Below are 15,498 nucleotides of genomic sequence, written 5' to 3'. Positions count from 1 at the left end.
CTGAGAGGTAACTTGGTACAGAGCAAAGCCCACAGACTCCAGAGTCAGAGGACCTGGCTCATTCACATCATGCTTCTGAATCTTACTACCCATGTGACCTTGAGCAGGTCATTGACCTCAGGGCCCTCCATTCCTCCTCCTCTGTGTAATGGGCCCTGAGCTAGGAGCCTTTGACACTTTTCATCTTTCCTGTCCTCTGAACTGTTTGTGTGGGGGTGATTTAGGAGCCCATAATCAGTGTCAATCTCAATATCATTATTATTTTTAAGCCCTTACTTTCCTGTCTTAGTAACAGCTCTTAAGACAGAAGAGCTGCAAGGGCTAGACAAATGGGTTTAAGTGACTTGCCCAGGGTCACACAGCTAGGAAGTGTCTGAGGCCAGATTTGAATCCAGGCCTGGTGCTCTATCCACTGAGCCACTTAGCTGCCTCAATTATTGTAAATATTGATAATGAGACCTTTCAGATTTGCAGAATACTCTCTAGGCAGCATTTTATTTGAGCCTGCCAGTCATAGCTCTGTGTGCTCTTATGATCCCCATTTGACAGATGAGATGTGATCTTCCCAGGGTCTCCCAGAGAGTACAATCCAGAAGCCCCGGGTCTTCCTTCCAGTTCTCTTTCCACGGGGTATAGCAGCACCCTAACAGCATTAGAGTGCAGTGGAAAGACTGCTGGCTTTGTTGGGAGAGCCTTGGTTGGGAGCCCAGCACTGGCCCCTCACACCTGGGCAGCTCACCTGGGAAGCAAAGGGACTAGGATTAGGGGCTCTCCATTTTGGATGCTCCACTTGGAGCTTATTCTTCAGTCCCCTCAGTGGACATAGTAAGGAAGACTGAGCTCAGGGTCCACTGTCCCCCTCCTTGCCATTACCTGCTTTTCATGGCTTTTCATGTTGACATCAATCCCCAATACACACTTATTTTGAAGCTTCAGTTTGCCTCTTTCTCTATCTTGGATGAGATAAATGGAAAGTTCTGGATAACTGGGGCTGTTATCTACTTAGCACAGGAACTCATTGTTGGGAGCACTCCAGGCTGGCCCTTTGGGAAATACCACCTTTCTCCAGGCTTGCATCTCCCTAGTGTGGTGGGCATTGGGCTCCTGGCAGTCATGGTTCAGCTGTGGAAGGCTCCTTGTTTTAAATTTTAGTCCTTATTTATTTTTCTTTTTTTTAATATGACTAATTTTTAAATTTTTTTAAGTTTTAATTTAATTAATAATTTAGAATACTTTTCCATAGTACACGATTCATGTTTCCTTCCCCCCCTAACCCTCGTAGTTGATGCACAATTCCACTGGGGGTTACATGTGTCATTGATCAAGACCTATTTCCATATTATTGATATTTGCACTAGGGTGATTGTTTAGAGTCTACAAATTATCTCCAATAATATCCCCATTGACACATGGGATCAAGCAGTTGTTTTTCTTCTGCAGTTCTACTCCCACAGTTCTTCTGGATGTGGATAGTGTTCTTTCTCATAAGTCCCTCAGAATTGTCCTGAATCATTACATTCGATTGTACCACAGTGTATCAGTCTCTGTGTACAATGTTCTCCTGGTTCTGCTCATTTCACTCTGCATCACTTCCTGGAGGTCATTCCAGTCTCCATGGAATTCCTCCACTTTCTTATTCCTTTTAGCACAATAGTATTCCGTCACCAACATATACCACAATTTGTTCAGCCATTCCCCAATTGAAGGGAATCCCCTCGTTTTCCAGTTTTTGGCCACCACAAAGAGCGCAGCTATGAATATTCCTGTACAAGTCTTTTCCCTTATCATCTCTTTGGGGCACAAACCCAGCAGTGCTATGGCTGGATCAAAGGGCAGACAGTCTTTTAGCGCCCTTTGGGCATAGTTCCAAATTGCAGAAGGCTCCTTATGAGTGGTGGGTTTGGCCAAAGGCTGCTGGGATATGCTGCATCTCATTGGGAGAAGACCCTAAGCCGGGTTTGCTCTGATCTGGACCTATCTTGAGAACAGAAAGGACCCATTCCAAGGGGCTTCTCGAAGAACAGAGGCTTTCCCCAGAGGGACTTTCTGAGGTTTCTCTGCTCAGATCACCAGTTGATCTTGGTAGTGTCACTTGTGTTCACCCTCCCCCTCTCCCACCTCTTCCCTCATTTTGGCTCCTCCTCAATTGGGATTCTAGAACTATTTCCGAGAGCATGTTCTGTGGAACTTCTTGTCTGAAGATCATCCTTATTGTGTCCAGGTCCCATCTATCTTGCACCAATGGGGTTTTCTCTCTTTGAGAAAATGGGATGACACAGATAGACCCTAAGTTTTACAATTGCTGAAAGTGAATAGCAGTTCTTTTCCACCCAGAAACCCTTTGGGTTTGCCCAAAGTTGAGTCCCCTGATGCTTTTGGATTGCTTGGCTTTCTACAGCTTGGAGGACTGTTGCTTCATCTGCCTTCCTGCCTTGATAGTCTGACTTCTATTTTTATTAACTAAAAAGTTTCCCCATGCTATTCTAGCTGGGATAGAACCTTGGAAGTCATTTCCTTTTAAGCTTTCATTTGACCAAGGAGGGAATTAAGCCCCAAGAAGGGGAAGGGACTTGCCTAAGGCCATGATGCTACAGTGAGGAATTGAGTAGAAAGAAAGAGCTCTGGCTTTCTGTTTTTAAATCCAAGGCTAACCACCCCCTAAACACATATGCACACTCTCTCTCCATCTCCTTCCCTCTCTCCATACTTCTCTCTCTCTCTCTCTCTCTCTCTCTCTCTCTCTCTCTCTCTCTCTCTCTCTCACTGTCTCTCTCTCTCACTGTCTCTCTGTCTCTGTCTCTCTGTCTCTGTCTCTGTCTCCACCCTCCCCCCCCCCCCCACTCAGACACAATCTTTGCTCACTTTTGAAAAGTTCCATCCTAAGAGCTGTTTGGAATCTCCACCATCCACACAACTTCATCTTGGGTTTGTCTGTTTGGGCTTCTTAGGCATAACAGCTCAGGTTGCTTCCATCGCGGTGGTGAAGGGCTGTCATGATCTCTACGGCACCACTCTATAGCGGGGTGCACAACTGGACCAGTACTGACCGTATTCGCATGTGCGGCATCAACGAAGAGAGGTAAGGCAGATTGGGTGCTTGGGGGGCAGAGTATGGCTTGTGGGTGTATGGATTTGGGTGGGAGGTGGCAATTGGCAAGACCCAGCCCTGGGCCAGAATGCACTTGCCTTCCTCCTGCTGCTCAGCCCCTGGCTGCCATGTCTTCGGTATACTTTGGAGAGCCTGCACAATGCAAAGTGAAGGGAAATTCAGGCTATTTCAGTTTTATTTATGGGACTCAAGGTGAGGTCAGAAGGCATGGAAGCACCCATCCCTGGAAGAAAGGCAGCACCTAACATTTGGGTGCTTCTGGAAACTCCTGTTTGCCAGCTTACTGTGGCTGCTAGTGCTGATGGGAAAGGACTTGGGCTGCCTGGAAGGGCTAGAGACACAGGAGTTGGATTTACTGTTGTGTTCCTCAGGATCATTACTTATCAGTTTGGTGATCATTTATGTTTTAAGCCCAGATCCTGAGTTATAATCATAAGATCCTAGCTTTTAGAGCTGGAAGCAGCCTTTGAGGTCATCTCATCCAGCCTCCTTGTTTTCTAGGTGAGGGGACTGACACTCAAGGACAGAAATGACTTGCCTAAGGTCAAACAAGTGGGAGAGCCAGGATTTGTAGCTCTCTTTCTAATATACCTTAGGGGATGCAATGGAATGAATGTAGAATTTGGGGTTCAGGGGATCTGAGTTCAAATCAGTCACTACCCAGAGGACGTTGGTAATGGGTCTATTTCTTCCTCTGTCAAATGAGAAGGTTGGACTAGATGGCCTCTGAGGCCTTTTCTGGTTTTAGATCTATGATCTTTGTATCATTTAACTTCCAGATGACTGTTTTCCACTCTGGAAAATAAGAGGATTGAATTAGATGGCCTCTGCGGTCCCTTCCAGCTCCAGATCTGGGATCTTATGTGTCTTGTTGCCAGATTCTTTGCGATCATCGACCTGTAGACTGAGAGGTAGAGGGGACCTTAAAGTTCGTCTAATCACTCCCTGCTCATTTTATGGATGAGGAAATCAAGGCCAAAGGTGGTTCAAGTACTTTCCCAAGGTCATAAATGAGAGAGCTGGGATTTGAACCCAGGTCCGTTGACTTCCAGTGTTCTCTCTGTTGTACAAAACAGTGTCCTAAACTAGCGATCCTTAGAGTCTTCTCTGCTTTTTGATAATGACATGATGACTCTAGACCTAACGAGGCACAGGCACCTTGCCATTGGAACAGCCCTGGGTGGTGGGTAGTCAATGCCAGCCAGCATCAGCCCTGTTTTTGACAGGAGGTATGCAGATGTCTCTGGGGTTGGTAAATGAATGGCCTGATCCATCCACCTGGTGGGTGGAAGTAACTGTTTAAGTATTGCCAATCTTGATCCCTCTGTTCCATGTTGTCATATCCAGGGCTCACTCTAGGCCCTGCCAGAGCTGATTTCCCAATTTCATTTTTCCTACGTTTAATAACCAAGTTCTTTGGTCTTGGAAAACTCAGAAAAATTATGGTTACCTAATAGAGAATTCTTAGAACTTGCTGAGTTATCTGATCATAGATCTAGAGCAGGAAAGAATCATAGGGAACATTGGGTCCAGCCCCCTCATTTTCTCCATGAGGAAACTGAGGCACAGGAAAGCAGGAGGGACTGACTGAGATTCACACAGCCGACATATGTTGGAGGCAGAATTCAAAGCCACGGTTTGATTCCTGACTCCAAGGCCAACATTCATTTTTCCTTCTCATCCCCCTCCCCCATCTGCCAAGAGAAGCCTGAGATCTAGGGCATAGGGGGAAATAAGGGAGGGCCAGCCAGCCCCCCCCCCAAGTCGGTTCCTATAAATCCTCCCATGTTTCATTCTTCATATTCATCTTCCTTATGGTCCAAGAGGTGGGAAGGTCCTAGTCTAGGAATCGCAGTTTGTGGAAAGAAGCAGGACTCGGTTCCGCTGCTCTGCTGGAGTTTCTCGGCTATTCCTAGCAGAAGATATCTATTTCCAGGGATGCCGGGTCGGGAGGGGATGGAGGAGGGAGGTTTATGGATAGGAAGGAGTAGGAGGGATTCCGTGCATTTCTCTTCTCCCCTTTCTGTGCTTTCGTGTTTTGGGAGAGGCTGCCCTGAATGAAAGACTATGGATTGCTTCTGCCTAGCCTTTCCCTGGCCCCTGCAATGGGAGTGGGAATAGGAGACCCTTTAAATCGACCTCCCTGCTCCTCCCCCCCCAAAAGCCCATCCCTGGCAAATTCAAGTTGTGACTCGTGCCCACCCACCTAATCCCAAGCTAGGTGTGGGCCTTGCTTTTCTGGTCTCTCAGGAGTTGAAAGTGTGGGTTTCCTCCCCCCCTCTCCCCACCTCAGCGCAGTTCCCCCAACTGGATCTACAGCCCTTCCTGCTCTCTGTGTCAGTTTCGATAGCCCGGGGACACTCCCACTTCCGACATTCTATCCGCCTTTTAAAGGGACCTTGCTTCTTCCCATTGGTTCGGTCATTGTGCTGCCCTAGAAAGATGGGGAAGGGCTTTGAGCGATGTCCCTTTAGTAAGGCTCATTGCCCCTTCTCTCCCCCTCCCCCCTTCCTTGGCCATTTTGCTTTCCCGGCCCTGAGTTTTATTGGGGGGGATAGCAAATTGTCCCCTCTTTCAAAGGGTGAGGACAGGACTATCGAGGCCCTTCGCTTGATTTTATGGAGAAGCCCAGACTTCCCATGGACTACAGGCCCTTTACGAATGGGAGAGCTGGCCTTTGGGGTCCAGCAGGGAAAGAAAGCCCGATGATCTTGATTTTCCCTGAAGCACCAGAGCCTTCCTGCCCAGTGCCCCTCTAGGAAACGAGAGAAGCTGCCCGTGTTCTTCTTGGTGGCAGCATGCGTGTACATCCCTTTGCATCTGTCTTAACTCGGGGCTTCTGCTTTCCTCGATCACCATGTTTTCATCTTCCTGAGACACAGGGGACAGGCCATTCTTTTAAAGGTTTATTGATGCCTTTTGTTTTTCACACCACAGTGATTTTCCCAATACACTCCCCAACACACACGTACACCCAAAGCACTAGAGAAGGGCTTTTTTCTTGTTGAAAAAAAAATAGTTGAGCAAACTGACCTTGGTGCCATTCCCTATGTGGCATTCTGTATCCAGCCCCCTTCGCCACCCCCCACATGGCCACTCAGAAGGGTGGCGGGTTACTTCGTATGTTCTCCAGGACTTCACAATCCATCACTCAGACTACAACTGCCTTTTAGTATCCTGCTCATTTACATGATTGTGAGGAAGGCAGATTATGGGCTTCTGCAGGCCAGAGCTGCCATGGGCTTCAAAGACCATCTTGGCAAGTCCTTTCTCCCCACCCCCCATTTTACAGAGGAGGAAACAGGCTGAGATGGGACGTGACTTGGCCCCCAGTCACACAGTAGTAAGGGCAGAGTGGAGATTTGAACCTGGTCCCTTGATTCTCGAGCCATTGGTCTTTCCACTGGGCCCTTCCACTCCACACGTGGGCATGGGGGTGGGGCTCACTCTGCACATTTCAAGCTAACCCTATTTACACCAGTTTCACTTGAAATGCACTCTTGGTGGACTGAGGGCATTGTGATGTGCAGGGACTTTTGGGGGTGTTGTTTTTGTCTCCTTGACCCCATTTGGGGAAAATCCCTTGGTGAGTGTTTACCCTTGAGTGTAACGGTTAGAGCAGGCCACCCATGGGGACCTTGCTTACTCCAAGTCAGCCAGGGGGAAGGAGAAGCTGTGACTTGAGAAGCCCTAGTGAATGAAGAGGTGCCCCTTTGTTTCCCAAGAGGATACTGAGTGGAATTCCTTTGACATCCTTCTCGAATGCATTTCCGAAAGGGGTTGCTTACAAGACCTCAGTTTACATGCAACACTTCAGGAGCTTTTTGTTGTATGAAAGCAAGTCCAGCTGGGGGTTTGGCAGCATATGTTGGCCATAGGCATCGCTAACCTCCAGGGCCCAGGATTCCCTAGTTTGATCATTTGTTGTCTGGGAGCGACCGGGAGAAGAGGGGCAGAGGCCGTCTAGGGGTGCTGGGGCAGCAGCTAGAGGGGAGGGTGACAGGAACACGGAAGCAGTATGATACACCATGCATTAAGGTCTTCTGGGAGGAGACAGAAAGTTTAGATAGCAGGTGCCCTGACCTCGTGAAGCTCTCTGTCTAGTAGGAGGTTGAGATAGCAGCCCAGAGAGCTGGAATTGACTTCTTTCCTATTGTGTATACAGAGCCAGAAAACCCCAGCTCTGTGAGCTCTGAGTGGAGAGAAGGATGGAACTGATGCTGTGTGTTGGGGGAGGATGGGGGACGTATGGCCACAGGTGGCCTCCCAACTGTCTCTAGGTCTCACGTTCTTGTCTCTGTGTGTCTCTCCCCTCTTCCAGGAGAACGTCTCTTTCTGATGAGGAGTCCAAGGCAGCTGGCTGCCAAGGCTTCAGACCCCAGGAGTTTTGTGTCAGTAGCGGCTTTTCCAAGGTAAAAAGATGGGTAGCTAGGAGGACTGAGTGGAGCCTTTCTGTCCCTTAGCCTTTCTGGCCTCTCAGGCAGCTCCCTGCCAAAGTCAGAGAAGGACAGATTTCAAGCTCAAAGGGACTGCCGCAGAGGCCGTCAAATTCAACCTCCTTGTTTCTCAGTTGGGGAACCAAAGCCAAGAGAGGAGGGGAGATGACTTGCCCAAGGTCATGCGAGTGCCAGAGGTATATTTTTAACGCAGACCCTATGATACCAAAGCCAGTGCCTTTTCTTTATTACAGTAGAGCTGGCTCCTTACCCTGAGAAAGTGGGAAGGATTAGGTGATCATAACAACAAGTGGGTTCCCAGGAGAACAGAGGAGGAGGCATCATCCCAAATTGGATGAATGTTGGATTTGGACCCAGGTCACAGCTTGGCTCTGACATTGACTTTGCTGGAGGACCTGAGGCAGCCCCTACTTGTCTTTGCCCATTAGTTTCTCTGTCTTTAAAATGAGGGCTTGAGGGCCTTCATTGAATTCTGTGGCCTCCATCCCACTCCCATCCAAACCCACTCCAAAATGAAAAAGCATCTTAGAACTCAGTTCATGCCAAGAGGTTTACAGTGGCCATTGCATTAAGAGCACTGGGTAGGAGCCTGGAGCCCTGGATTCAAATTCTGACTCTGAGAATGTGTGACCTTGGGTGGGATCAGAATAGTTCTACTTTCCCATGATCCCATGCTACAGGTTGGGCAGACTGAGCTTCCTCTCTTCCCTCACCTCTTCCTGTACCTCTCTTCTTTCTTTCCATCATTCCCATTCCACTATCTCTGTCCTTTCTGAAGAGGCCCAGGTAGCTAATTATTTCTGGGAATATTTGGAAGGGTTGGATGAGTGGGTATATCCAAAGCTTTCGAGTAGGGGCTACCTGGGGGGCATTCATTCAGCTGCTTCCTCTGCTGTCTTTGCAGGTGGAGCTCACAGCAGTTGGTAGTGGCAGCGATGCCCAGGGGGCGGATGCAGCTAATGGCACCAAGGAGAAATTTGGGTACACAGCAGGGGAGCATCAACCCAGCACAGAACCAAAAGAGGCCCCTCCTGAGCCCGATGGTATTTTTACCCCATTAACCAAGCTGGGGGATGGCCAAGGGCTCAACAAGCCTTCCCCTCCTGAAGGCACAGAGCCAAGCAGCAGCGGAGCCGAAACCCACGTGGACAAGCTAACCACCTGTCCCCTGGCTGGGCTTAAGGCACTGGACCACCAGCATGCTGGAACACAGAAGAACACTTGCATTTTGGCTACATTAGGCATTGGGACTGCTATGGATGGGGCCTTGCCTTTGGTGGCTGCTGATGTCAGCCCCTTGCCTATCCCCGTTTCTGGCCCTGGCCCAGCACCCCTGTCTGCTTCCCTCTCCGTCCCCCTTGCTGTTCCTGCCTCAGTCACCCTTTCGGCTTCTGTCCCTTCCCCTCCATTGGCTCCGGCTCCCATCCCCATCTCCCTCGCTACTCCGGCCTCCATTCCGGCACCAGCCCCCCTGTCCCTCCCAGCCTTAGTTCTAGCTCCTATCCCTGCCAGTGGTCCAGTCCCACCTCTGCCCACTCCAGCCGCATCACCAGCCACCCTTCCTGCCCCTCCTCCTACTCTCATTACGGCCTTTGCTGCTGCCACTCCTGCCCCCCCACCCACTCCAGCTCCGGTGTTTACCCCAGCGCCCACCCCAGGCCCTCAGGCCAAGCCTGCTCTCGCTCCCGTCCCCACGCCAGCTCCAATTTCTGCACCCTTCAACCTCAATCGAGTGTGTTTCCCAGCCACTCAAGCCCCAGCGATGCAGAAGGTGCCCCTGTCTTTCCAGCCTGGGGCAGTCCTGGCCCCAAACCAACCATTGGTCTATATCCCTCCCCAAAGCTGTGGGCAACCTCTTAGCGTGGCCACAATACCTGCTCCACTAGGGGTGTCGTCCACGCTTACGCTCCCCGTGCTGCCCTCATACCTGCAGGAAAGGTGTCTGCCTGGCGTTCTGGCTTCTCCTGAGCTCCGCTCTTACCCCTGTGCTTTTTCTGTGACCCGGCCACTGACATCTGATTCCAAGCTGGTCTCCCTGGAGGTAAATGGACTCCCTTGCACCTCTCCATCCAGTGGAAACAGCACCCAGTCTGCACCTGATGGTGGCCCTGCTCCTCCAGGGGATGTCTCTCTACCTACCCCTGCTGCCAAGATTCTCCCACCACCACCCCAGCCTTCCCTGCCGGCTACTGGTGGGGGCTCAACCCCAGGACACCCCACCAAGGCCCCAGCTGCTGCAGAGCATCACACAGAAGGGGCTTCTGCTGCCTTTTCCCCTCTTAAGTCCCCACCGCAGCTGGAGCGAGAGATGATCTCCCCTCCCGAGTGCATTGAGATGCCCCTGGACCTCTCTTCCAAGTCCAACCGCCAGAAGCTTCCACTGCCAAGCCAGCGCAAGACACCACCCATGCCGGTGTTGACACCAGTACACACCAGTGGCAAGGCCTTCCTCTCCACAGTCCTGTCGCGCTCCCATCGGGCAGCCCAGGCCACCGGCAGTAATGTCACCTCGTGCCTGGGGCCTGCCTCCCCATTCGTCATCTTCCCCGAGTTTGTGAGAAACGGGGACCCGAGTGCCTGGGTGAAGAACTCCACGGCATTGATCAGTGCCATTCCTGGCACCTACGTTGGGGTGGCCAATCCCGTGCCTGCTTCCCTGCTGCTAAACAAAGATGCCAACCTGGGCATCATCCGAGACCCCCGGCACCTGCCCAAACAGGAGCCCATCTCCATTGTTGATCAGGGAGCACCTAAGAATTCCAGCCCTGCCTGTGGCAAGAAGGGTGGCCAATCGGCACCAGCTGAGAACACAGTGAGGCGATCTACCCCAGCTCGGATTGCCCCTGGGGTGCCCACCTGTCCATCTAAGGAAATGCCATTTTGGAAACCTACTGGGCAAGGGAGCATCTACTCAAGGTGTTCAATCAATGGGAAGCCTACCACAGCCCAAGTTCTGCCTGTTGGTTGGTCACCTTATCACCCGTCACTCTTTTCAATTGGCATCCCCAGTCCTGGGCAGCTGACCTCACATCAAGGTGTACCCATCAAACCAGCTGGTGTTTCTGGGGAGTTCTCTTTGGTGCCATCAGTCAACCCCAGTGAGGCTGCCCATGGGGTCACCGAGGGTCAGCCGAGACCGAGTGGGCCTTTCCCAGAGGTGCAGGAACCCATTCCACCGGGCAGTAGCTGCCAGCCTCCCACCAAGCCCTGTGAGGAGCCAGTAAACCCGACCATCTTGATCCTAGGACCCCAGACAGGCAGCCTTCCCATGTCTCTCCAGCCCAGCACCATTGGAGAGGTGAGAGGGATGAAGGCCAAGCCCAGCAGTCCCCCCCAGGACCAAGGTCCAGAAGAGTCTGAGAGCCATCCGAGTTCCGACCCCGCTTCCAGCCCAGAGGACCCCCGTAGCTCCTGCAATCTGAAGCCAACAGTGGCAGCAGATGGCAAACCCAAGAACCAGGTGCTGGCCACCTACCTGACTCCCAACATGGCCTTGCCCCCCTCTCAGGGCTTCCACAAGTTGGCAGAGATGTCTTTGCTACCTCATGAAGGCCACCTGAAGGAACTCCAAGTTCAAACTGAAGTCCAAGGGACCAAGAGGGCCTTTGGCCTGGGAGCTCGTCGCAGAAGTGACGGGGACCTCACCTGGGTCAAGAAGGAGAGCATGATGTTCTCTCTGAGTCAATGCTTCCAGGCAGAAAACTTCCTGGGGGGCTCAGCCAGAGCTAAGGCTGGGCAGAGTCAGCACAGACAGGAAGTACACAGTAACTTTTCGTGCAGGAACAAGTGGTATCCAGAGGACGGAGTGAAGTCTTCCTCCAAGAGAAGCAAATGCAGCAGGGCCAAGGAGGGAGGAGACATGCCAGCCAGCAAGGCTAGAGGCCGGAGCCCCCACGGCCACAAGGTGGGTAATACGGCCATGGCCATGAAAGCAGCCAAATGATTAGGATCGAGAAGTCCAAGGGAGGGCAGTGCTCCTGACTGAGGTCATGGGGTGTGAGGATGCCACATTCTACAGCCTAGGACTTCTGATTCCGAATCCCAGTGGCTAGGCTATATGGGAGGGGAGTCCCATCTAAATCTGGGCCCTTCCTTTTAGGCAGCCCTCAGGTGGCTGGGGTGGAGGCTGAGTGCAATGGAGAGTGTTTAGCCTGGGGAGGGGGCCTCAAAACCACTGTCTACAAGTCGTCTGGAAGAAGGTTTGTTTTGTTCCATTGGGCCACCAGAAGGCAGAATGAAGAAGAGGGGAGAGGGGAGTCACAGAGAAGCACATTTGGGCAGAAGGCTTACGGGCAGGCCTCTGAGATGCTCCTGGGGTTCGGCAACTGTTTCTTTCTCTTAGAGGGAGTCAGGGGGCATCAAGCCGAGGAGAAAGCGTGTGGCAGCAGTGGCCCCTTAGGTATCCCCATGCTGCCTTCATCCTTGAAGGAGAAGCAATACTGGGTGGTCCTAGGTCCTAGGTCTAGAACGACATTAAAAAGGCAGGGAACCGGCATTTACTAAGCAGGCGGGCACTTGGGGCCACGCCAGGCACTGTGCCAAGTGTGAGGGTGCTATGGGCCAAAGGCTTTTTGGAGGTTAGATTTAAAGCCTTACCTTCTGTCTTAGAAGCCATACTGAGTGGGACTAAGTGCCTTCTCTGCACAGGGTCACACATCTGGGAACTAACAGCCTAACATTTCTTGATCTCAGAGCGGGAACTCCCCAAAGCTAAGTGACTTGCCCCGGGTGACACAGGCAGGTGCCTGGGAAAGGTCTTGCTTGGCCTCAGCCCTTTTGGATTCAGAGAGCAGCTCTCTAAGCTTGGTGATCGGTTGACTCTCGGCCAATAGCTGTGCAAGTCTGATAGCAGAAGATGCCACTTGGCCTGACGTTGTAACAAGTTTGACTCCTGACTCTTCTCCAGCCAGGTCAGCTAGGGGCTCACAAGGCATTTCCGCAGGGCAGGAGCTCACGTTCTGGCCCCCATTCAGAGGCCATTGGAATCTGAGCATCAGGGAAGAGGTGACAGATGGAGGGGGAGCAGAGTGGCAGAGAGACAGCACAAGTCCAACGTCGAGCTGTGTGCCTGGGCCTCTCACAGAGGAGGGGGTGGGGTGGGACTAGCTGATCTCAGGGATTTGGGGGGGGGAGCAGAGCTGGGATTCAGTTGTTTGGTTGGTTTTTTAAACCCTTAACTTCTCTCTTAGAATCATTGGTTCCAAGGCAGAAGAGCCGTAAGGCTAGGCAATAGGGTTAAATGACTTGCCCAGAGTCACCCAGCTGGGAAGGGTCTGAGGCCAGATTGGAACCCAGGACCTCCTGTCTCTAGGCCTGGCTCTCAATCCACTGAGCCACCCAGCTGCCCCTGGTGTTCAATTTTTAACGTCAGTTGTCTATGTGCCTTTGCTAAAGAGATTCCACAAAATCTGATGGGGGCTGCTGGCTTTGGCCTCTATATTCTTCCTGCCATCACCCCCATCCTCAAGCCCAGGTAGCTTGGATGGCCTGAGAAAATGTTCCTACAACCCAACGTCTGTCAGCCCTGCCCCTGCCCCTATCCAGAGCCTGGCAGTGCTTGCCAACCAGCAAGTAAGATTCTCCCTGGTGCCCTCTGGCCTGCACGTTTAAGCCCTCATTCCCCGCCAGGGTTTGCCTTTGTCCCCCCCATTGCCCAAGAGGCTTTGATCCCTTTCATTAGGGTTTCCTGCTTTGGCCACCCCCTTCTTTTCAAATCCCTCCCTCCCTGCCCAGAGATCTGACCTTCATCACAAAGTAGGAAAAAAGAGATGGGAAAAGCAGTTTACAAAGAGCCACTGACCCCTCCAGAGAGCTCTGTGATAATATATCCATGCCTGCGAACTTGCTTGTGTGACCTTGGACAAGTCCTTTTTCATGTTGAGTCCTCAGTCAAGTAGATTATCTCGGTGGACTTCTCACTCCACATCTCATCTTTTTGGGGTTCTGGGTCAAGCCATTCCATTCCCTGCCCCTTTATTTGGGGCTGCTTGATGGGGGCAGGTGTTAGAAGGCAGTCATTTCAAGAGTCGAATGGGAGAAAAGAATTCTAGGCTGGTGATCAGATCTGGGTTCTAGTCCCAGCTCTGTTCTGGGGTGGCCTGGCAAATGTAGCTCAAAATTGCTGCCCTACCTCCCTCACAGTGCCATCAGGACGCCCACTCCAGGTAGCAGGTAAGCCCGGGGGTTTTCCATTGTCCGATGCTGCAGTCCAAGCCAGAAGACCGTCCCCTAGTTGGTTGGCCTCCAAGCTGTTCTCCCTGGCCTTTGGATCTCTCTTGTCACTTGTTTTACATTCCTATCCTGCCTCCTCCTCTGTGAGCTGCTGGCCTAAGTACTGGGGCGATGAAGGCAGAAGCTGCCAGTCCTCGGCTGCGAACCTCTAGGGGTGCCCCATTTCCTAGATGCCATAGTGTGCCCCACCCCGGATTGTGGCCTTCAGGGGCCTTCCCTGCCTGGACCCTGAAGCAGAGCTTCTTAACCTTGGTGTGGCTTGGTCCCCTCTGGCAGTTAGGCAGACCAAGCCTAGGGATGGGCCCCATTGCCAATCATGTTTGTGAGTGCATAAAACACAGTGCAAGGGGTTATGGAGGAAACCGGTTAGGCTGAAATCCAGCTATCAAAGGAATGAACATGTTCCGGGGCTCCAGGTTCTAAGCCCCTGCCCCACACTAGCCATTCGAGCCATCCCTCCCCCCCCAGCATGGAATGCATGCCTGCGACTCCTAGCCATATAGTCCCTTCTCCCTTGTAGGCCCAGTTCAGGCATTGCTGCCTCCAGGAAGCCTTCTGGGGTTGAGTGCAATCCAGCTTCCCTTCCACAGGGTTCTCTTCCACAGTCCCCCTTTGGGTCCTGGTGGTTTCTCTGGGTGTCTTTTCCCATTAGTTTGGGAACTCCTCAAGAACTGGGCCTGTGTTACATTCTGTGGCATCAGAGTGGAGGAAAAAACTGGATTTGGGAGCTCCCAGAGAGCCAGGTTCAGATTCTGGCTTTGCTTTTTCCAGTCACTTCCCCTCCCACTGAGTTTTCCTTTCTGGAAAGTGGAGGCAGAAATGTCTGCAAGACCTCCTTAACAACAGAGCTGTTCTGGGTAAAGGACGTTAAAGCTCCCGAGAATTGGAGCTTCCTCTCTGCTGCATACATTCCCAGAGTCCACACACCCTACTGTGTGCCAGCCACCGTACTTAGCCAGGGGCAATACAAAGACAAAAGACAAGCCCAGTCTCTGTTCTCTAGGAACATACATTCTTTTGGAGAATGCCACACTTTCAAAAGGGAAGGATTAAATCCAGATCCATTCAAAGAGGGAGAGGAGGGCAGCTAGGTGGCTCAGGGTGGAGCACTGAGTTCAAATTTGGCCTCAGACACTTCCTGGCCGCGTGACCCTGGGCAAGTCATTTCACCCTATTTGCCTTAGTTTTCTCCTCTGTCAAATGAGCTGCAGAAGGAAATGACCAACCATTCCAGTATCTTTGCCAAGAAAAGCCTCAACAGGGTCATGGCGAGTCAGACATGACTGATATGACTGAACACAGAGCATTAATAATTTGGAGGAATGAGAAAAGGGGTTCCTGTAGGAGGAAATCTCTGAATTGATCCTTGCAGGGAATTAGGAATCTTGGAAGGTGAAGAAGGGAGTATATTCCAGCCGTAGCAGGGGAAGGACAGCCTGTGCAGAGGCATAGAGGTGGACTTTACTATGAGGAATGGCAAATATCCATAGCACCTCAGACACTTAGTATCTGTAAGACCCTGGGCACGTCATTTAACCTCTGACTGCCTGTTCAATAGTGTTAATAATTGTATTTTAATCCTATAGGCAATAGGGAGCCGCTGAAGATTTTTGAGCAGGGGAGTGTCACAAATGATGTTTTTGTTTTGGTAATGAACAATGTTGAATTGGTTGGAATTGAATGGCCCTCCTCCAAAGGAAG

General features: G+C 51.5%; 1 protein-coding gene across 3 annotated transcripts in view; it reads left to right on the top strand.

Moving 5' to 3' along the window:
• The window catches only part of BCORL1 (BCL6 corepressor like 1), a 64,825-nt gene that overhangs the window by 19,317 nt on the left and 30,010 nt on the right, over positions 1–15,498 (top strand). For all 3 annotated transcript variants that reach the window (XM_056809433.1, XM_056809432.1, XM_056809431.1), the window contains 3 exons: positions 2,949–3,079; positions 7,431–7,521; positions 8,471–11,470. In XM_056809433.1, the coding sequence (XP_056665411.1) occupies positions 2,994–3,079; positions 7,431–7,521; positions 8,471–11,470 (3,177 nt within the window). In that variant the 5' untranslated portion in view covers positions 2,949–2,993. The remainder of the gene's footprint in view (positions 1–2,948; positions 3,080–7,430; positions 7,522–8,470; positions 11,471–15,498) is intronic.

The sequence above is a fragment of the Monodelphis domestica genome, chromosome X (genome assembly GCF_027887165.1).
Source record: "Monodelphis domestica isolate mMonDom1 chromosome X, mMonDom1.pri, whole genome shotgun sequence".
NCBI classification, from domain to species: domain Eukaryota; kingdom Metazoa; phylum Chordata; class Mammalia; order Didelphimorphia; family Didelphidae; genus Monodelphis; species Monodelphis domestica.
The sequence above is the reverse complement of the archived record's forward strand: the minus strand, read 5'-3'. Positions and strand labels throughout refer to the sequence as shown.